Raw genomic sequence first — 22923 nt, 5'->3', positions numbered from 1 at the left:
ATTCCAGCTTCTACACGTATGGAAGTGAGTCTTCTATTTCATCTTCGGTTTTCTAATCACAGCTATATCATTGTGGAGACTGGATTTTTTTAAAAAGGTAAATTAGAACACATTTAGAGAACAACCATGCTATTGAGAGGCTGCAAGTCTATGAGAAATAATTGAAGAAACTCATGATGATTAATATGGAGAAGGCAGGGAACTCATAATAGCTGTCTTCAGATATTTGAGAACTCTAGGGTGGAATTGGAATGAGATTTATTCTCTGTCATTCCAAGAAAAAAAGAACTAGTGAGTTAATATTAGGAACTGTCAAGAACTATAGAAAGATGAACAAACCTCCCTGGGAAGCAAGTTTCCTGTCCCGAAGCTGTATCAATACAGTCTGGAATGTCATTTGTTTGGGATATTTTGATTGGGAAGGTTCAAACATTAGATTTTCATTTATATGAATATATATTATATGTGTAATATAATTTATCCATTTATATAAATTTATAATTTATCTCCATATTTAGAGATAGGTAGATAGATAGATAGGTAGATACTCTGAATTGTATCTTCTAGTAATTGTAAAAGATTTCCCTGTCTAAGAGGTTGTTTCAACTATTTTTATGAACCTTACTGTTTAGTACAGCAGGTTGTTTTCTTTCAGAATGCTTTTTAAATCATCTCATTATAAATGTTTGGTTTTAGTATATCTTGTACCACTGCAATTGAGGAATATTAATTTTTGAAATTTTGTAATAAATACAGTGTAATATTCTGCCATTAGAATTGAAATGTTAATTCTTTGTTATTCACACTTCTCTCAAAGAAAAACATTCAAGAATCAACTGCACAGCTGATAACACTGCATGAAATGTTAGAGGTAAGTGTTTTGTGTAGTTGTTTTGTCTTGAAGATATCTCTTCACTAGTGATATGTGAACAATTATACATAGGCTTGAAAAAGAAAAAAATGCTGCTTTAGTTCTTAAGGTATACACCAAACTTTATTATATATATTAATTTATCTTAGTATAAAATTAGTTTCTATGTAGTAAGAAAATATTATTTTTTAGAAGAAGATGAAACTGAAGTCTTACTCTTAATCGTGTTCCCGATTATTACTTTAAGAAAAATTTTATGATGTTGTTTAGTATCTACACAGTAAAAGCCTATACTGTTACATTGATGTAATCTTTAGTTGGCCAGTCTGTATTCTATCTAAAATACACAATTGAGTTTAAGGATTCTTTCCACAAAGTTGCAGAACTTCATTCACAGATTTTCCTTAAATAACATCAGCTTCTTTTTTCATAATGTAAGGACTCATTACACCTTTTTCTGCCTGACATTTGCTTTTTATTTTATTTACAAATATCTCTGACCTTTAAAAAAAAGAAGTTTTTGAACTTCAGCCAAATTACCGACTATATTAAATACTTAAATCTTTATATGATGACCTATTGCAGATTGGGTGGAGAGGAAGGTAGTCTATGAAGAGCTATTTAACAATGTGACTTTTTAAAGTCATTGGTAAGTTTAGAATAAAGTGATTTCAGAAAACTTGTTTCACATTGTAATTTTATGCATTGGATGCTAAAGTCTCTATGTATCTAGCTAAATGGTTTTGGTGCCTCAGGATATCTTAATATAGAATATTATTACTTTGGAAAGCAAAGTACAATTATTTTTTAGATTGTGATTTGAATCTTTTAACATATTCCTATTTAGTCCAGTTTATACCGAAACTACTGTTTCTCATGGATGACTTGACTTTTTTTTAATAAAAGTTGTTATATATGTGGCAAATATTGACAGTTGTTAACTGGGAAATACATGTGTAATTTTTGAATAGTGCACTATGAGATACCATGTAAAACTTAGATTTAGAAACTATTTTTGTCTCCAAGGCTTGTATTATCAATAATAAATATAAACAGAATTTAAACTGTAGTTCAGTGAAGAATAAACCAATATACATGTTCATGTTAAAGTAGAATTTTTAGCATTTAATTATTTCTGGCATCTATTAGAAGTTTGATTAATATAACTGAAGTTAGAAATGAAAATAAAATTTTTAAATTATACTAAAATAAGCAGTTGCTCTAAAATGGGAATAATATTTAATTATTTTATTATCATACCTAAAAGAAATGAGACCAAGAGCTTTTTTCTCCAGGATGTGGTTCTGAAGTAGCTAAAGTTAGGGAGTTCCCTGGTGGCCTGGTGGTTATGATTCTGAGCTTTCACTGCCACGGCCCACATTCAATCCCTGGTTGAGGAACTGAGATCCCACAAGCCACATGTTGCAGCTAAAAAAAAAAAAAAAAAAGAAATAGCTAAAGTTAATGGCAGATGAAATTATTTCAAGAATTGAGATGTTAAAAAAAAAAAAACTGAAATGTTGATATTATTATGAAATGTGATTGAGATGAGAGCTTTACAGTTTTAATTTTATTTCTATGGTACTTTATATTTGTATAAATTGTACTTTTCCTTTTCTGTGTTTCTTAATATAATATATTTAAAGCTTTGGCTTGGCAATTCAGAGATATGGAGTCTAATCCATGATCTATTACTAATTATGTGCCCCTTGAGGAATCTTTTAACCCTTCTGGATTCTGGTTTTGTAATTTGTGAAGGCACTGTGTGGGAGCTGAGGAGGTAGAGTAATAATTGATACATATTTAGCATTTTTCAGTATGTTTCATAAAACATTAGTGTTTGAAGAATTTTAAATGTGTGTTTCTTAAAAAAACTTTTTTAATGCCAGTGGATCTGGGATATACAGGTGATTCTGAGTGCACATTGGCAGTCTTTCTGCAGCTTATATAACCATAGAACCCTGTTTCTCCACACTAAGAGCATCCTTAGGGAGACCAATTCCATGGAATGTAGTTTGGGAAATGTTAGTCTTATATAATTTACTGCAGATACTCAAAACGTCCCAATTTGTGGTTGTAACCCCTCAATATCCTTAGTGAAGAAATCAAAGATATTTAAGATAATTTGAAGGAAATGATGATGATAGAATTGTTGTTTCAAAGATTTATCAGATGAATAGGTGTTTTTTGGGGGAAGAGTAGCATTGGTGATTTCTCTTTCCCCCAAATATTAAGATATGTATGCTGTTTTTGAACTTTTTGAGTATTTAAGTTTTTTATTTTTAAGAAATGGTTATAACCAATCTTGTAACATAAGCAAATTATTAATCCTAAGAGAAGTGAGAGAATTGTAAGTGCCTTTTAACTAGTTTTTAGGAATTTTAAAAGTTAAGGTGCAAAGATTCATTTTAAAGCTATTTCCATTCACTAATATTTGTTTTTTAAAAAAAGAAAATCAACTATTTAAGTTAATACATAGAAATTATGATATAAACAATTACTCAAAGAGAAAAGACATTAACATTCTTTGGTAAGAAACTTCATTAATGTTTTATTATAGCTGTATCAATTTTTTTCCAAGTAAGGTATATTTTGAATGATTTTTTTTCTAGATTCTTTTAAATAGATTATTTGATGTTCCACATGACCCATATGTCAAAATTAGTGATTCTTTTTGGCCACCTTATATTGAGCTGCTCCTGCGTAATGGAATTGCCTTGAGACATCCAGAAGATCCAACCCGAATAAGATTAGAAGCCTTCCATCAGTAAAAAGATGGTCTTTTTTTCACACGTACTTAAAGAATCTTGTCATTCAAGGATAATGGAAACACTGAGAATTACTTGGATAAGGAACATTATTTGCAAATCAAAGCACATAGTCCATCTTCCTTTTGTGCTTAAAATGACTCATGCTGCCATCCACTATTCATTTAAAAATGGTCCTTTCACAGTCAGTCATTGCTTTGGTATTTTCAACTGGGTGGACAAGAATGCAAGTGAAAAATATTCTAGACTTAATTATTACAAAACTTTAAATATACCTTACTTCTGCAATATTCTTTGGAAAATTCGTTGTTAATTTATGATATTGATAATGTAATATTTTTCTTTTAAAATTTATGACAGTTTCTTTTATGCATTTGATTTCCATTTGGTGCTTACATCCTTTAAATTTACAAATTGTAATGGAAAGGCCATTTAATTTGCAGGAGGTTTAAAAATTGACTTAGTATCTTAATGTAGAAGGAAGCATAATTTAAAAGCATTTAGTAAATCTGTTCCATGTATAATGCCATATTTCTAGATTTGTTAAAAATTGGAATGTTAAAAAAACTAATGGATAAAGGTAGCATGAAAACTATATTTTAATGTGTATTATATTACAAGTGATATATATTAAATCATTCTTGATTCTGTTAATTATTACTAACAATACTGTGTTCATAAAATTTTGTTAATCCTCTGTGACTTTCCTGTAAATAAAATTCTCATTTAAAAACTCTAGCTTTTTTGGGGATGTGGCATGATATTTTAATAAACTAAATAGACTTTTTCATAGGTAGATAAATGATGATATTATAGAACTACATATAAGCTAAACTAGAGAATTCCAAATACTTTTTGTATCATTAGTTTTCTAAGACGACTTAGTGTATACTTTTATTTTTGAAAATGCTTTCTACTGCATTATAGTATCCAAGTTTCTTGTTTACCTTAAATACTTCATCTTTTTTAAAGTAGGCAAAAACTATTCCAAGTATACCATGTTCCATTTATAGAAAATACAAATACTGTTATATTTTAGAAAATGTGTAAGTTCTTTTATGGGAAGATGACATACAAAAGTACCTTCCTAGAATACTCTAGTTGGGAGTCAAAGGATTGAGCAACTTATTATTCCTCAGAGTTACTGGAGAAAGGAAAAATGGTGCTAGCAGTATAAGTCTGACAATAATTCTGTCTGACAAGAGCAGATAATACTGTTGTCTGTGAACTTCTCTGTGTTGCAAATTACAGTAAGAAATAGATAAAGGCAATAAACAACTTGATGATTTATTTGGCAAGTCTTGATTTCACATACATCTATTGGTTTGAATCTTTTTACTGTAGCATCTTGTGTAAAGTTTTAAAGAAAACTGTGATGATTGCATCCTACTTTTTAATTTGTTAACCCAGCCTTCTAACATAGCATGATTTTTTTGCCCACTTTTCATCTCAATCATAAACAATGTAAATTATAGCAGAATTAGTCTTGATTTGTACTCCGTCTAAGCTTACAACCCTTGAAGGTTTTTTTTTTGTGGCTTTGAGTATGCTGGAGAAAATGTTTCAAGTTCTGAGAACCTATATGTGGGGGCCATCACTACAGATCCCAGGAACATTGAGGGTAATAAAAGAATATTTTGAATAACTCTGTGCCCACAGATGTTATAACTTAGATGAAATGGACCAATTCTGTGAAAGACGCAATCTACTAAAACTCACACAAGGAAAAATAGCCACTTTGCATAGCCTGTATATTAAAGAAATTGAATCAATAATTAATAAGCTTTCAAAACAGAACACATCAGGCCCAATGGTTTCACTGGTGCATTCAAGAAGAAAGTGATGACAATTCTGTGTTCCAAAAAATAGAAACTAATTCATTCTATGAGGCCAGCATTATCTTAATACCAAAACCAGACAAAAACATTACATTACCCTAATACCAAAACCAGACAAAAACATTACATTACCCTAATACCAAAACCAGACAAAGGCATTGCAAGAAAGGAAAACTACAAACAGATACCTTTCATGAACATAGGTACAAACATCCTCAACAAAATAATCAAATTCAACAATGTAGTACAAAAAATTATGCATAACAGCCAAGTGGTATTTATTCCAAATATCCAAAACTGGTTCAGCATTCAAAGATCAATTAATGAAATCCAACATATCATCAGACTAAAATAGAAAAATCATATGACCATACCAATAGATTACAAAAAAGCTATATGACAAAATCAGATAACACATTCATGATGAAAACTCTCAGCAAGCTAGGAATAGAAAGGAACTTCCTTAGCTTGATAAAGAACATCTACAATCTGATGCATTATTACTTATTCTTTAAAAAAAAAATTCAGAAAACTTACAGCTAACATACTTAATTGTGGGAAACTAGATGCTTTCCCTCTAAGATCAGGAAGAAGGCAAGAATGTCTCCTCTCACCAGTGCTAGTCAGCATTGTACTGGAAGTTCCACCTAATGCAGCGAGACAAAAAAACATCCCAAGAACCAATAAAAAATCTCTTGGAACTAAATAAAGACCAATTACAGCAAGGTTGCAGGATACAAAGTTAGCATAGTAAAGTTATTTGTTACCTATATACCTGAAATTCGAAACATTATTACATTAACATCAAAAATATGTACAAGACTTATATGAGGAAACCTACCGAAGTTATAAAAGAAATCAAAGAAGATCTAAATAAATGGAAACATATTCCATGTTTATGGGTAGTGAAACTCCATATTGTTAAAAGTCTCAATTCTTTTCCAAATTGATTTATAGGTCTAATGTAATCCCAATCAAAATGCCAGCAAGTTACTTTGTGGAAATCAACAAATTGATTCTAAATTTATATGGAAGGACAAAAGACCCAGAATAGCTGCCGTAATATTGAAGAAGAACAAAGTGGAAGGACTGACAGCAACCTTAAGACTCACTATAAAGCTATAGTAACCGATACTGTGAAATTGGTGAAAAATCAGACAATAGATCACTGGAACAGAATAGAGAGCTCAGAAGTAGACCCATACAAATATGGTCAGCTGATCTTTGACAAAGAGGAAAGGCAAGCAACCCAATGGAGAAAGCTTAGTCTTTTTCAACAAATGGTGGTAGAACAACTGTACATGCACTTGCAAAAAAAGAAAGAAACCTGGTCACTGATAATACTGACATTATACCTTTAACAAAAATTAACTAAAAATGGATCATAGACCTAAATGTAAAATGCACAACTATAAAACTTCTAGAAAATAACATAAGAGAAAATCTAGTCTGACCTTGAGTTTGGTGAAGACTTTTTAGATAAAACACCAAAAGCACAATCCATGAAAGAAAAAAATTGGTAAGTTGGATTTTATTAAAATTAAAACATTATGCTCTGTTAAAGACACTGGTAGAATGAAAAAAATAAGCCACAGATTGGGAGAAAATGTGCAAAACACATATCTAAAAAGATAACACAGAACTCACCAAAATATACAAAGAACTCTTAAAACTCAACAATGAGACAACAAACATCCCAATTAAAAAGAGGGGAAAATGACTAAATTGACACCTCACCAAACAAGATAAACAGATGGCAAATAAGCAGGTGAAAAGATCTCCACATTGTGTGTCATCAGGGAAATGCAAATTAAACAAAAGTGAGATGCCACTACACACCTATCAAAATGACCAAAACTCAGAACATTAACAACATCAAATGCTGAGAAGAATGTGGAGCAACAGGAACTCTCATTGATTGCTGGTGGGAATGCAAAATGATACAGTCACTTTGGAAAAAAAATATATTCTAAGCATACTCTTACTATACAACCCACAAATTGTGCTTCTTGGTATTTACCCAAATGAGTTGAAAACTTATGTTCACACAAAATCCTGCACACCAAAGTGTATAGCAGCCTTTTTCATAATTGCCAAAAATTGGAAGCAATCCAGATGTTCTTCAATAAGTGAATGGACAAATCCTGGGACATCCATATAATGGTTTATTCAGACATGAAAAGAAATGAGCTATCAAGCCACGAAAAAACAGAGGAAACATTAATACATATTCCTAAGTGAAAGAAGCCAATCTGAAAAGGCTACATACTATATGATTCCAGCTGTATGATATTCTTGAAAAGACAAAAGTATGGAGACAGTTAAAAAATCAGTGGTTGCCAGAGGTTGTGGTTTTGGAGGATTTGTAGGAAGGAGGGCAGGGAAGGGTGGGATGAATAGGTGGAGTACAGGGGATTTTTAGGACAGTGAAACTATTCTTTATGATACTGTAATGGTGGATACATAACATTATGCATTTGTCAAAATCCATAGAACTACAATACAAAGACTGAATCTTAATGTAAACTATGGACTTTAGTTAATAATAATGTATCAGTATTAGTTCATCGGTTGTAACAAGTGTAACACAAATACAAGATGTTAATGATAGTGGAAACTATAGGCAAGGGGAAAGGGGGTATATGGGAACTAAGGAATTTGGGGAAAGAATTTTCTTACTGATTAAAAAAATTCTCAGGAAGAGATGGCTTCTCTTGTTCTGGTGAATGTTATTTGGTCTGCATGAAACATCTGGAACTCTTTAGCCATTCTGTAATCATTAGGAGAGCTGCCATGGACAAATCTGGCATATTTAGTATGGCAGAGTCTCAAAAAAGAGCAAATCGTAATGTTATTGAACTGGGGAATTAATTGACCCTAGAGCTGCCATACTGGGGAGCATGATTTACAAGATAATAAAATTTCCTTCTGGTTTAATCAGTTGAGACAGGTTTTTCATGTTTCTTGAAACTGAAGACATTCTATCTGGTAGCAACATTCCACCAAACCATTAAATGGAACTTTCACTCTTGCTGAAATTAATTTTATGGAACAGTCTGACAAAGACTTTAAAATGTGTATTTTGAGGTTGCTGGAAGAAATAAATTTCTTCCATTTAAAAAGGGCTAGTCATTGTAACTCAAAAATAGGAACAAATGAAACAACAGTTGGTTATGAAAAGGAATTAATTATAAATCCCATATCTGATTAAATATAATAATTTAAATACAAATTCTACAAGTAGGATAAACTCTTGACTGGATAAAGACTGAATTAATGAAAGATAATTTGAAGAATTCATCCAGAAAAATAAAGAGAAAAAAATTATGAAGCGCAGACAAAAGAGATAGAGAACAAATTGAGGCACTTCACCAACATAGAAGTTCCTGATGAAAAGAATAGCAGGAATGATAGATAAGCAATATTTGAATAGATAATAGCTGAAAATTTTTCTGCAGAGCAGCCAAAAACCTCAGAAAAACATGCATACTGAATACTGTGTAGGATAAACCACACCATCAAACAGTTTAGTGAAGCTGTAGAATATCAAGAAGAAAGAATTTTCAAAGATACTAAAGAGAAAAGATAGTTTACCAAGATGGAAATAGCAATTATATTGTTCACCTGCAAAAATAAATGTTGGTGCTGAGGGAAAAGAAAGACCATCGGCCTAAAATTCCATAACCAGCTAAACTACTATTCAAGAATGAAGACAAAATAAATTTTCTGACAAATAAAAACTAAAAACCTTTCCCACAACATACTCTCCCTGAAAGAACTGTTAGCAGACATACTTCTATAAGAAGAAAAGTTAATCTAGGAGGAGGATGGGGCATAAACAGTCATGAATGTGTCAATTTATTTAATGTCAGTTATGAAAGGAAGACATTTAGAAAGAAAAAGTGTTTCTGGAAAAGATGTTGCGAAGATATCATACTTCAGAATATCTGGCTATTCAAATTAAAAAATACAACCTATGTTTAAAGGAAAAATCCCTACAGGGTTACCAAGTTTGTATTAGCCTGTTCATAGTGGGGAAAAATAGCAATTTTTTTTACATCATCATATGCATGTATCTTTAGGCATCAGTATTGCAGAAGTAAGGAATAAAAATTTGGTAGGAAGTTAATTTGGGGGAAATATTCAAGGTTTTTTGAAGATGAGATAGGATTTCCCTCTTAATTTTGGCTTATCTTAGGGTATAAAGTGTTTGTTTTGACTGTGGAGCATGATATGCATTCTTACTGTTAATGGCAGCAGAGCAAAGGGTTGTTTCTGCTTCAGGACCATTGCATACTATAAAGAAACCAATGACTTTTGCTTTTTTGTAAGAAAAAAATGTATAGCAAGTAGGCAAAAAATTTCTTTAGGAGAATATAAAGAGCTCTAAACATAAAAGAACAAGAATTGAAATAGACTATATTAAAATTCGGAATTTCTGTCTATAAAAGAGGAAAACACCTTGAGAGAGAGTTGGAAGGCAACCCAGAAAATGGGAGAAATTATTTACAACAAAGGACTCTAATCTGAGATATATAAAGAGTGCCCCAAAATCAACAAATAGAAGACATTCATCCCAATTAAAAATTACATTGGTAAAAAGACTTAAGAGACGCTTCATAGTAGAGAATAAATATCTTTTTTTTTTGAGAATAAGTATCTTGAAAATGTTTTTAAAAGCAAGGAGAAAGAGCTTCTTAGTTCATTCTGGCTGCCTTAAGAAAACACCACAAATTGGGTAACTTATAAACAAGACATTTATTTCTCACCGTTCTGGAGGGTGGAAGTCTGAGATCAAGGTACCAACATGGTCAGGTGAGGGCCTTCTTCCTGGATCACAGCCAGTGACTTCTTGCTATCTCCTCATATGGTGGAAGGGCTGAGGGATCTCTGTATGGTCTGTTTTATAAGAACACTCATCCCTTTTATGAGGGTTTTACCCTCATGACCTAAGCACCTCCCAAAAGCCCTAGCTCCTAATACCATCACATTGGGCATTAGGATTTCCAGAGGTTGGGAGTGATCAACTGAATTGAATGTTGTTGGGAGATCAAGTAAGCACTACAAAATTGACCACAAGATTTCTCAACATGGATGTCCGAAAAATCATTATTTAGACTTCACTGAGTTCTCTATTATTTGGAGCCCATAGTACTTACAATATATGTCACTAAATTATGTAACTTATTGCAGTTTGTCTGTAACTTTATTGGGGGAAGGAACCTTGCCTTTTATCTTTATACTTCTTTGCCCTTCACACAATGCTAAAGAGTAGGCAATGGCTATTGGCATATCAAGGTCTTTGCTGTTAGCTCAGTGATATCTTTCTTTCCTTTCTTTCTTTCTTTCTTTCTTTCTTTCTTTCTTTCTTTCTTTCTTTCTTTCTTTCTTTCTTTCTCTCTCTCTCTCTCTCTCCCCCCTCCCTCTCTCTCTCCCCCTCTCTCTCCCTCCCTCCCTCCCTCTCTCTCCCTATCTCTCTCACACTCTCTCTCTCTCTCCCTCCCTCCCTCCCTTCCTTCCTTTCTTTCTTCATTCATTTTTGGCTGCATTGGGTCTTCATTGCTGCTCGTGCGCTTTCTCTACTTGTGGCAAGCAGGGACTACTCTTCGTTGTGGTGCGCAGGCGTCTCATTGAGTGGCTTCTCTTGTTGTGGAGCACGGGATTTAGGAGTGTGGTCTTCAGTAGTTGTGGCACGCAGGCTCAGTAGTTGTGGCTTGCAGGCTCTAGAGCACAGGCTCAGCAGTTGTGGAACATGGGCTTAGTTGCTCTGTGGCATTCAGGATCCCCCCAGACGAGGGCTCAAACCCGTGTCTCCTGCATTGGCAGGCGGATTCCCAACCACTGAGCCACCAGGGAAGTACTAGCAGGTGTTAACATTTTATGACAATAATTCAGGTTGTTCTGTTTCTCAAACAAAATTTTATAGATTTAGTTGATTCTCACTTTGTGCTCCTCCTTAATTGCATCCTCTTCTCTTTCTCTGCCAGGTAACTATGATCAAGATATCATATGAAAAAAAAAAAAAAAAGATACCATATGTTCTTCCTCTGCATACTTTGGTAAGTTTGAGATATATATTTGGTGTTAAAAATATTTATAATTAAAACTTTATATAAATTATCATATATATACAGCCTATCCCAGTTTGAATCATAATGTATCCTATTGCAGCATTTCAAATTAATGTTATATAATTTACCCATGTTGACATGTGTGGATTTTGTTCATCATTTAACTGCCAAATAATACTCCATTGTAGAAATGGATCACAGCTGTTTTTTGTCCCCTATTGATAATCATTTAGGTTGTTTCCATTTATTCACTGCTACACATAGTGTTGCCTTAATTATTAATGGGGATTCTCATGTGCAAGAATCTTGTAAGGTTATATATTTAAAAATGAAATAGCTGGGTCAAAGATGCACATCTTCCTCTGTATTAGATATTGCCAAATTTGTTCTTTGTGGTGTTTGCACTTAATTTACACTTCCATCAACGCTATGTTAGATATCACCTCACACCAGTCAGAATGGCCATCATCAAAAAGTCTACAAACAATAAATGCTGGAGAGAGTGTCAAGAAAAGGGAACCCTCCTACAGTGTTGGTGGGAATGTAAATTGGTGCAGCCACTATGGAGAACAGTATGGAGGTTCCTTAAAAAACTAAAAACAGAGCTACCATATGATCCTGCAATCCCACTCCTGGGCATATATATGAAGAAAACTATAATTCAGAAGGATACATGCACCCACAATGTTCGTTGCAGCACTGTTTTCAATAGCCAAGACATAAGACATGGAAGCAACCTAAATGTCTATCGACAGATGAATGGATAAAGAAGATGTGGTATATATATACAATGGAATATTACTCAACCATTAAAAAGAATGAAATGATGCTATTTGCAGCAACATGGATGGACGTGGAGATAATCATACTAAGTGAAGTTAAGTCAGACAGAGAAAGACAAATATCATATATCACTTATATGCAGAATCTAAAAAAAATGATACAAATGAACTTATTTACAAAACAGAAACGGACTCACAGACTTAGAGGATGAACTTACAGTTACCAGGGAGGGAGGGTGGGTAGGTGGGATAGATTGGGAGTTTGGGATTGACATATACACACTGCTAAATTTAAAATAGATAACCAACAAGGACCTACTGTATAGCATAGGGCACTCTTCTCAATATTCTGTAATAACCTAAATGGGAAAAGAACCTGGAAAAAGAATAGATACATGTATATGTATAACTGAATCACTTTGCTGTATACCTGAAACTAACACAACATTGTTAATCAACTATACTCCAGTATAAAATAAAAATTAAAATAAATAAATAAATAAATAAGAAAAAAACAAAGGAAAAAAACCAAAAAACAATATACTAGATATTCCATTTGCCCAATCCTCCCAAACAGTTGCTATTATCAAATTTTAACATTTTTGCCACTCTGATGAAAGAGAAGCATTTCCATTTCCATGATTGCTAGCAAAATTGAACATTTCATTCTCATTTATTTGTCATTAGGTTTTTTCTCCTGCAACTCTCCTGTTTATGCCATTTTCTTATTTTTTATTTTTTTGGGGCTGTTCCTTATAGATTTGTGAGAGTTCCTTCAATATTCTCGATATTTATTATGATTCATTTATATGTGTTACAAATTTTTCCCCCACTTTCTGGCTTATATTTTCACTTTTTAATGTTTTTAAAATTTTCATTTAATAAATTTAAACTTATCAATCTTTTCCTTTATGCTTTGAGCCTTTGCATATTACTTAAGAAACCCTATAATAGTCTTTCAAAAGATTAGAAAATATTTATTTTAACTATGTCAAATTCAAATCCAGTCTCATTGAAAGAATAAAATATTTTGTGTATTGAATCTGGTTTTAATGTCTGGGAGGTAAATTCAAAACTCATCATCTTTAGAGATAGTCACCTGCTCCAATTTAATAATTTCAAACAAGCATAAAATCAGAATTCTTCATCTCATTTTTTTCTGAAAATACAAGAGAACAGTCTAATTTTAAGACATGCCTTGGTTTTTAACTAAAAAAAAATTAAAGTGCATACTAATATATTAAAAATTGTAAGGTAGAAGTTTATTCTTACCTGTAAAATGTTCTCAGTCCCTATTCTTTGACTCTCAGTCTCTTCTGCCTTTCTGTTTTTCAGTCTCTGAAATAAATACACACATGCATTCAGGCATACATATATACAAGTTCCTTCCTCTCCCATATTTCCACTTATTCCATCTTTGATTTCCTGAAAGGGCCCATTCATTTATATTTAATTTGATTTCTAAAGACTGATAGCAAAGCTTTTTTTTAGGTAGGGGGTTTCCTATCACCTCCACTTTGCCCATAATCTTCATTTCTTTTTCAAATTTATTTTCATTATTTTTTTTAAAGACAAGGTGTCTCCCACTGAGAGGTGAGTGCTTTAATTGTATACACTCTTTTTCTATTCTTTTCCATTACGGTTTATCACAGGATGTTGAATGTAGTTCCCTGTGCTGTACAGTAGGACCGGGTTGTTTATCCATTCTATATGTAATAGTTTGCATCTACCAAACCCCAAACTCCCAGTCCATTCCTCCCCCACCCCCACACCCCCTTCATTTCTTAATTAAACAGAGAATGAGAAGGAAAGCTGGAGGAAAATTTTTTCAAAGAATTTCTATTGCAACTTAAATTCATTCAGGGTTTGATTTAAATTTGCTTCATATAATTCAATTAAGAAATAATGCCTGTGTAGTGCACTAAAACACTTCCATGCTAACGGAGGTGCTGTATATAATATTAGGATGGCAAGATATTAATATAGCATTTGTATTGCAAGATAAGAAATGAGGAGGAGCCAATAGATTGAGTTAGACAGATACATGGGCAGGTTCTGTTTGTGAAAATTCATTACACAAAACTTTTCATCAAATTATATATTTATGTACTTTATGAATATTCTACTTCAATAAGAAGTTTTTAAAGACATAAGAGATCAACCTAATGCAATGTATAGATCCTGATTCCAATAAAAATGGTTTTTTTAAGCCTTTATTTGCAATTGAGGAAATCTAATATTTGACAAAATTAAGGAATTATTATTGTTTTAAGAGTCATAGTGGTATAGTAGTGGTTATTTTTTTAGTCCTTATATTTTAGAAATACAGGTAAATATTTAATGGATGCAACAAAATGTTATCTGACATTGGCTTTAAGGTAATCCAGTAGGGTGGAACAAGTAATGGGGAAAAACTGGTCTGGTTTGACACTTACTAAAACTGGATAATGGATACATTGGGATTCATTGTACTATTTTTCTTCTTTTGAATGTGTTTGAATTTTCTGTAATGTAGTGAAAATGTACACTTACACACACACGTATACACACATACAAAGTTAAATTGAGAATTCATCATTTCTCATGCTGATAATTTTTCACCCTTACTCATAGTTTTTCTTGATTTAGTCATTTGGAGAAAAGGAATCTCTGGGAAATTTTTCATTACTCTGTTTAGACGCAGGATGGCACTCTTTGAATAAGTAATTAGCCAAAGTCCACTTCTCATTGAATAATCTCCTTTCCTTTACAATGCTGCTACTTCCTAAGGTAGTTTGTCTTAGTTGAGAGTAAAAACTTTTCAGTCAGCTTATACAGATGATTACTACTCACACTTTAATTTTAGTTTTCTCTGCTGGCTATGTCTATCTACTACCAGTTTTTAAAAATTAAGGATAAGTCTCAGCAACTATTTAAAGTGTGGTTTGATGCTAAACCAGCTCTGTGCCCACACTTATTTTTAGTATTTACAACTATTGCTATGAGATTAGCCATGTTGTGTATTTTAATGCAAATATCTATATCTATATATCTATATCTCTCCATGTGAATCACCTTTATTTAAAACTGTCAATTCCAACCACAGGTCATATTTCTACATTTTAAATAGAATTTAGCTAGATACTACAGATTAAGGTCAAGGTGAGGACTATTGACTGTGGACAGATGCTTTCCCCTTTCAGTCCTCAAAAAAGAATGGAAATAACTGTATTCTTGGATGTTCTCAGTCTGATTCATGCCTTCTTTTAGCCAACTATTCATGTATTCACCAGAAGAATTACACCTACTACCTCCGGTGTAGGAAGAAAAAAAAAAAATCAAATAAGCAATAATGTTAACAGAAGCTTGAAACTTAAGAGCTGGTATTCAGAAAGGTCCTCGTCCCTGTCCCCTTCCCTCCGGTCCAATTCCCCTTTCTGGTTCTGGCCATCGGAAGTTGACTTGGCGTTAACTGCTGGAATTTCAAGGCGTCAATTCCGAGCCCCTCCCCCCCGCCCCCCCCCTCGGAAACTCTTAAACCTCTCCCTACCCTACTCTCAACCGTAGAGGCAGATAAATGATGCAGCAGATTACACGGCTGAAAGGCAACATTTGTCCTGAGCTATTTTCACATTTTTTCCTGTTTCCGATTTGTGTGCCAGACTTTGTTTGCTTGCTTAGGACATGGAAAACATATTTGGGCATTTCCCCACAGTTTAATGCTAGTAGCTTTCTCCCAGCAAATGAAAGTGAAAGTGCTACATAGTAGCCGTGTTTTATCCTTAAAGTATGGACTGGCAGCTGGTGTGTATGGAGTTGGGGGGGAGGGGTGGGATTGGGAAGCTTGAAAAACCAGTTTTGAGGTTTTGTTTGTTTATCTTGAGATAGTAGCAGGGTTCCTGCCCCCCCCCCACCCTTGGGGTCTGATTTAGGATTTATTTTCATTTGGGCAGTCATTGAAGTTTCATTCAATATACTGTATTAAATAAAATGCGCTCCACTTGTAGCTTTCCCCGGTTGCACTTTAAAACACCATCCAGTCTCACCCTCATCTGGAAATAATGCAAGCTTCTCTCTCTTCCCCCGCCCCCCCTCCTCCCCCACTTCTACTTTTTTTTTTTTTTCTTCTAAAGCCCCGCATAACCTGAAGTCAGTAATCAGATGGAAAGTGTGCTGGTCTTAGTTTATTTTAGTCTACTTTCCCTTTTGGTGGCAATTTTAGTTGTTGAGGTATATTAGAAAACAAACAAACAAACAAAAAAAGGCATTTTGTGCACATGTAGCTACCGAGTCTTGAAATCTGCCACTGATTGAAGTTTACTATAGTTTCCTCAAAGACACTGTTTATGTGCAACTTTTAACATTATTGTTGCGTGGACTTAAAAAAAAAATACATGGAGAAGGGCACTACAGATCTTAACAGTGACATTAGTTCATCTAAAGCCATTCATCCTCCCTCCCCCTTCCCTCTTCCAAGAAACAACTAATCACAAACCAGGCTAGAATTTCTAAAAGAGGTTAGAGGAGGAGGAGGAAAAGAGGCGGAGTGGGGAAGGGGATTGAGGTTAGAAGGGCCAGAATTTCTCTCATTCACAGGGTGGAAAAGTTGACATTGTCTAAACCCTTCTGAATGGCTGGTAGTTGGTTACCCCGATTGTACCTCTACCTCCCCTCCCCCTCCACGTGACGACCCAGGACACATGCGCACCCGACGCAGCCCGGCACATCTGCAGACTGACGTCAGTGTGCTCTGCCTCCGAGGAAAAGCTGCCAAAATTTTCTACTGCTGCAATTCAAGTTGGCTGGGGGCCGGTAGTGAGATCTAGGGCTACTTCAACAAAACTTTGCTGCCCTTCCTGCTCCTCTTGTCTTCTTTTCTCCTGATACCTTTTGATGCTCTTCACATGTTATTTGCATAGCAAAGGCACTAAGCTGTCCAGGAAGAGAGGGCACCACTTCCACCCCCAATAAGTCTTTTTTTTCCCTTCCTTCCTTTCTTTTTTTTCTTCCCCCCCCTTTTTTTTTGTAGGGAGGGGGTGCGGGAGAGAAAGGGGGTTTGCAAAGGCAGCATCTCAGGATGATAGCCTGGATGTATTGAAGGCATCTCTTTTTCTGCCAAATCGGAAAGTCCGTTCTCTAAAGCCCGGGTTAGCCAGACTATAGGGTTTTATTCTGGCTGCAGAATAACTAACTCACTGCTGTGGCTTTGCAAAGGGGGGCAGAAAAAAAAAAAAGAGGAGAGGGAGTACGTGAGTCGTCCAGTGCAATCTCTATTGTTTGAAACTTACTTTTTATCAGAATTTGAAGATGAAAACGGTAAGGAAGACTTCACAATATTCAATGAAACCTTTTTTTTTTTTTTAAATTAAAACTTGTGCTTTGCTTGTCTTCCGAATAACGCGTAGGAAACTTTTTTCTGTGTGGTTTTTTTTTTCTTTTTTTCTTTTTTTTTTTTTTTTTTTAAATGGCAATGAGTGAGCTTGACTGAACTCATTTTACAGATAGAAATCTTTTAACTCCAGACTAGTCGGGGGTTGGAGAATTCTGGGTCTTGCAAATATTTTATGATGCAAAAAAATATACGTTTATTATACAAATAGACATGTTTTGTGAAGTATGACTTGATGATGATTTTTGTGGTCTTTAATCACCAAATAGTAATCGGGAAAGTAATAATGATGTGTATTTTAATCTGATTTTCAGTTTTCTTAAAGAAAAACCTTCTGCATTTTATAGTTTCAAGTCAGTGTCTTAAGTAGTCAGACAAGTGCATATTTTATGCCTGGGCTCAGAGGGCAGAATTAATGTGGTAGCTATAGTCCCGATGCTCTAGATATGTTAAGCTCTTAATAGGCTAATCAAAGAGATGGAAATGTGTGTTTCTGATTTACTTTTGGCCACTTGGGACGTGCTAGACTCATAACCCTCCGGAGCCTTGAATATCGGGTATGTCTGTATATATGGTATATGGGATCAAAGTTCAGAGATTGGGGAGGGGTTTGTGCTGGAGGGTTTATTGGAAAGCGGCCTTCAGATAATGTGTACTACAATTCCTGTCTTTGGTAATTTCTTTCCTTGTTGTACTGGAGGCAAAGAGAGCAAGAGAGTGAGAAAGCGCACTGAGAGGGAACAAGAGAGTGAGTTTCTTACTCTTGTTTTTATTTGAGCTGCCGGTGCAACGCGTTTGGGCCAAATGCCAACTGTCTGGGTCACACGCGTTTTATCCAAATAGATTTAGCGCTGCTGTCTGGAAATGGGCTGCTGAATGTTAACTTTAGGATCAACTCAACCAGGGCAGCTCAGACTGTTACCCTCTGTCTGGGTGAAGTGGGATGGGGGTGGGTGGGCGAGGGTGTGCAGAACGAGGGAGGAAAGGGGAAACTGAACTATTGCTTGGAACTTTTAAAAACACACTGGAGTGTGATTTCCAACATATTCCTTTAGGTTCAAATTTCTTGGGCAATTTTTTTTCCTTTCCTTTTTTAGCTTATGTTGATTAGACTGAAACTTAGATGTGTGAATGATAGCTCTCAAAATTCATGACAGAGAAAGAAAGGTAACATAAAACTGGTGTAGTTGAAATTGAGAAAATTAATTTTGAGAGATAATTGTTTTCCTGTGTTTCACCAAAGTGGTAGCTGCAGTTCTGGTTTATATTAATTTAGTGTTTATATGTGATCATTGGTGTTTTGGGCTTTTAAGGAATAGCTATAGGGGCAAATAAGTTGATTTCAAACAAATCAGCTTCATTCATTTCTCACAAATGGCGGCAAATGAAATCTGTATTGTGGTATTAATATTTTTGTGATTCTCAAGGGCAAAAACCTCTACCCTCAAGACCTGAAATACTTTAATATTTTTCATGACTGGGCCAATATGTGTAAGATTAATTCCTACTCTTGTCTACTCTTACCACTTCCTCTTCATTTCCTTGGCAACCATTAGTAACTACTAGTGGATGGGCCTCTATGCCAAATCTTACCCTATGTGTGACTTTCGTGAGAGAATAAAGAGAGTTAACATATTAAGAGAGTTAGTAGCACATTCTTTGGAACATTTGGTGGGGGAAGAGTAAAAGGTGGAAGAAGTGGTTAGCTCTCTTGGTTCTACCAAAGGGCATAGCTGATTATCAACATTTTGAGCTAAGGTCAAGAGAAAAAGGTGTTTCTGTTTTTCAGGAGAGAAGTTATAATACGGATAACGTATATTTAACTTGCCATCTGGAAAAAAACAGTTTGGGACTATATGTAATTTGGGCCTTGATTTTTGTAGAATAATATTTTGTATTTTTGCTTTTGGCTTATTTGCTTTTCTTGTTAGTAAGTTTCTTTAACTGTACCTTTCCTCGGAAACCAATCTTGCAAAATTTATATCTGATCTGGAAACTTTTGTACTTCAAGCCTTGGCATATGGTAGGTGACAATAAATATTTGTTGAGTGAATAAATGGAAAATGAGATGAAAAGTTAATTTTCACATATAAAAATTGAGTACCTGAAGGAAGCATAGTATTGTTGCTTCCTCTGTGAAGACGAAATCGGCTTTAAAAGAAATATCCGGAGTTAAGATGAATGAAAGAAGTCGAGAAGGATGTTATACATGTTCTTTAGCTCCATAATGATAGTTCATGAAAGGAAATTGTTACTTGGCTACTCCTAGATCATTTGAGTGGGAAGTAAAGATGATAGAGGAAAAAGACAAGTAAGTACCCTTCAACAAGGGCAGACTACTGAGGGAATCACTAAAGTGCAAATTGTCTGATCTTATTTCTACTTAGTGTAGCTTTGATCCATGGAAGCTGTTAAATGATCCCTTAACTCTACTGGTTGGTGCATTTGTCTTAGGGAAAAACGCCTATGTGAAATCAATGTAAAGTGGAAGTTTTGATTCTGTTTTCAAATTTAAAATAGTTGTAAGCCCAGTTACCATGACTTAAATTCTTTACTGTTTGCTCTAAAAGACAATACAATCTAGTTGATTGATTCCATCATCATATCCAACCATTCCACATTTAAGGGAAGGAGGAACATGAAACTATTTTTGAAGGAAGGCCTTTGAAAAGTGATGAGTCAGATAACAAGACGAAGGGGACTAATATTTATTTAACCATTAAAATGAAGTATGTGAACACTTTACATCATGTGTAATCTAGGAAACATCTCATCTATAAAAGTTAAGTAACCTGTAGTCAAGACAGGACTCAAAACCTTTGTGTTTTCCACAGCTTAATGCTTCTGCTGTACAATGTAAGGAGTTAATGCATTATGATTTCTGGGTAATTATGTACCATTTTAATATCAATCTGAATTTTGGAAACTATATCTGGATACGTTAGTACCTATACATATTTGTTTATGATGTCCAGATTAACTTCTTCAGTAGGTATCAGAAAGTAGTTTCACCCTTTCATTTTTATTGTGTAGGTAACTAAGAGTGGTTAGATATGGTAGTTGTTGTTGATTTTAGTTGAACTTGAGCCCACTCGTTTACTTATTGTTAAGTTTCCTCGCTGGCATTGGAGGCTTGAAAAATGTGGGAAAGGAAGGAAGGAGTGAGAAAGGAGAAAGAAACTCCAATTTATTGAGTGCCCATGTGCCAGATACTGTAGCTAGTGGTGGAACCAAGACTGTAGCTCTGGTTTGTTTAACTTCAAAGCTCCTGCCCTTTCTATTATGCATCAGTGCTCTTTTTACTGCAGGTCCTTAAATCAAATGTTAGTGTACTTTTGACCAGGTAGTTACATACTAACTTTTCTTTCAAGGCTACTGGCTTACTTAACTTGGGTGTTTATAGGACAGTGCTAGTAATGGTAAGAGTGGAGGTTAAAAAACTGTGAAGAGCAGGAAATTTCTCAAGGGGAAAAAAAGAGTTGTTCCCTAAACCCAGGTAATTATATTGTAAGTTTGTCAGTTTCAGAGCCCAGGAAAATAGGAAAAAAGGATGAATGTGATTCAGTACAAATCTGTCACCACTACTAGAAATTAACTCGAATGTGTTAATTATATATTCCTCTTTAAAGGAAGATTAAAGTATATGAGGGACTCACTTAATGTCAGACATTTTTATGCAAAACACTCAAGTGATCTGAAAAAAAAAAGAAGAGTAAATGTTCATGAAGCAACTGTTAAGGAGCTGGAGACTGTACATAAGTAGGTTGGGAATCAAGATAACTGGATTATTTTCTTTACCGTTGACCCTTGAACAACACTGGTTTGAACTGCAAGTCCACATATACAAGGATTTTTTTCAATAATAATACTACAGTAATACACTATCCTTGATTGGTTGAATCTATTATGGAGAAACCATGTGTGTAGAGGGCCAACTGTAGGTAATATTCAGATTTTTGCAGAAGATCAGTACCCCTGGCTCACATGTTGTTCAAGGGTCAACTGTGTTGTTATTGAATGACGGTGTGATTTAATCTCTTTATAGATTCCTGCCTGTGAAAAGACATATACTGCCTGTTGTTTTGCCTAAATCATTGTAGAAGAAGCTTGGAGATGAAACAGTTATTGCATATCAAGTTGCTTAAAATTTCATGTTAATTAACATATCATTTATGAATATATATTTTGATACTGGTTGTATGCAACTGCTATTGTATATTTAAGTTACAGTGACTTAAAATGGAAGCGTGATATAACAGAAAGAATTTAGACTTTAGAGTCAGATAGTCTTATGTATGACTCTGGGCTCTGCTGTTTTCAAGCTATGTGGCCACTATGAGCTTCAACTTCTTTACCTGTAAATTGGCAGCTGTATTAGTTATCAATTGGTGCAAAAAATATCACCATAAACTTAGTGGCTTAAAACAACACACATTTATTAACTAACAGTTTCTGTGGTTCAGGAGTCTGGACATGGCTTAGCTCTATCTTGTGCTTCAGAGTCTCTCACGAGGCTGCAGTCAAGGTGTTGGCAAGGACTAAGGTCACCACAGAACACTTGATTGGGGAGGCATATGCTTCTAGGCTCACATATTCAGGATTTAGTTTCTTGCAAGCTATTGCATTGAGGGCCTCATTTCCTAGCCAGTGGTTATCTGAAGGCTGCTCTCAGTTCCTTGCCATGTGAGCCTCTCCATATGGCAGTTTGTTTCATCAAAGCCCGACAAGGGAGTCTACTGTTAAGATGAAGTCAGAATCTTTTGTAATCTAATCATAGAAGTGACATCCCCTCACCTTTGAGGTATTATATTAGTTAGGATCAAATTACTCAAAGGAAGGGGGTTACAGAAGGGCATGGATTTTAGGAGGAACGATCATTGGGGCCATCTTCCTGACACAGGGGCAATAATACCTGCTTTACAAGATTGCTGTGAATATTAAAAGAAGTAACATATATTTAAAGTTCTCTTTATTTTTGGACCTGACCTTAAACTACCTTTCTAGATATTATTACCTGTTAGTCTTCTGCATAGGAACCAAACTTACTATTATTACTAATAATATTTTCCATTTTTTTCTTTCCATCTAGACTTTGTGGACTCTGTTTCTTTAATTTGTAATGGTTGCCCCCAGAAGTTTGACTTGTGAAATTCTGTTCATCTTCCAGAGTCTATCTGAAATGTTACTTTTTTTCATAAACTTTCCTTCACCCATCAGACTCAGAA

General features: G+C 34.5%; 2 protein-coding genes across 4 annotated transcripts in view; both read left to right on the top strand.

Moving 5' to 3' along the window:
* CENPK (centromere protein K) overlaps nt 1–6435 on the top strand; it is a 42311-nt gene extending 35876 nt beyond the window's left edge. For all 3 annotated transcript variants that reach the window (XM_022551416.2, XM_089908916.1, XM_089908915.1), the window contains 2 exons: nt 818–871; nt 3484–6435. In XM_022551416.2, the coding sequence (XP_022407124.1) occupies nt 818–871; nt 3484–3642 (213 nt within the window). In that variant the 3' untranslated portion in view covers nt 3643–6435. The remainder of the gene's footprint in view (nt 1–817; nt 872–3483) is intronic.
* A 9441-nt stretch (nt 6436–15876) lies between these two features.
* Nucleotides 15877–22923, top strand: part of ADAMTS6 (ADAM metallopeptidase with thrombospondin type 1 motif 6) — a 273067-nt gene continuing 266020 nt past the window's right edge. The window contains exon 1 of the mRNA XM_022596555.3: nt 15877–17625. The gene's annotated coding sequence lies outside the window, so the exon portion shown is untranslated. The remainder of the gene's footprint in view (nt 17626–22923) is intronic.

This window comes from Delphinapterus leucas, chromosome 3 (genome assembly GCF_059928025.1).
Source record: "Delphinapterus leucas isolate spDelLeu-1000000601 "Yukka" chromosome 3, BTC_Dleu_Yukka2, whole genome shotgun sequence".
Lineage (NCBI taxonomy): Eukaryota > Metazoa > Chordata > Mammalia > Artiodactyla > Monodontidae > Delphinapterus > Delphinapterus leucas.
Note: the sequence above shows the minus strand (reverse complement) of the source record. Positions and strands in the feature narration are given on the sequence as shown.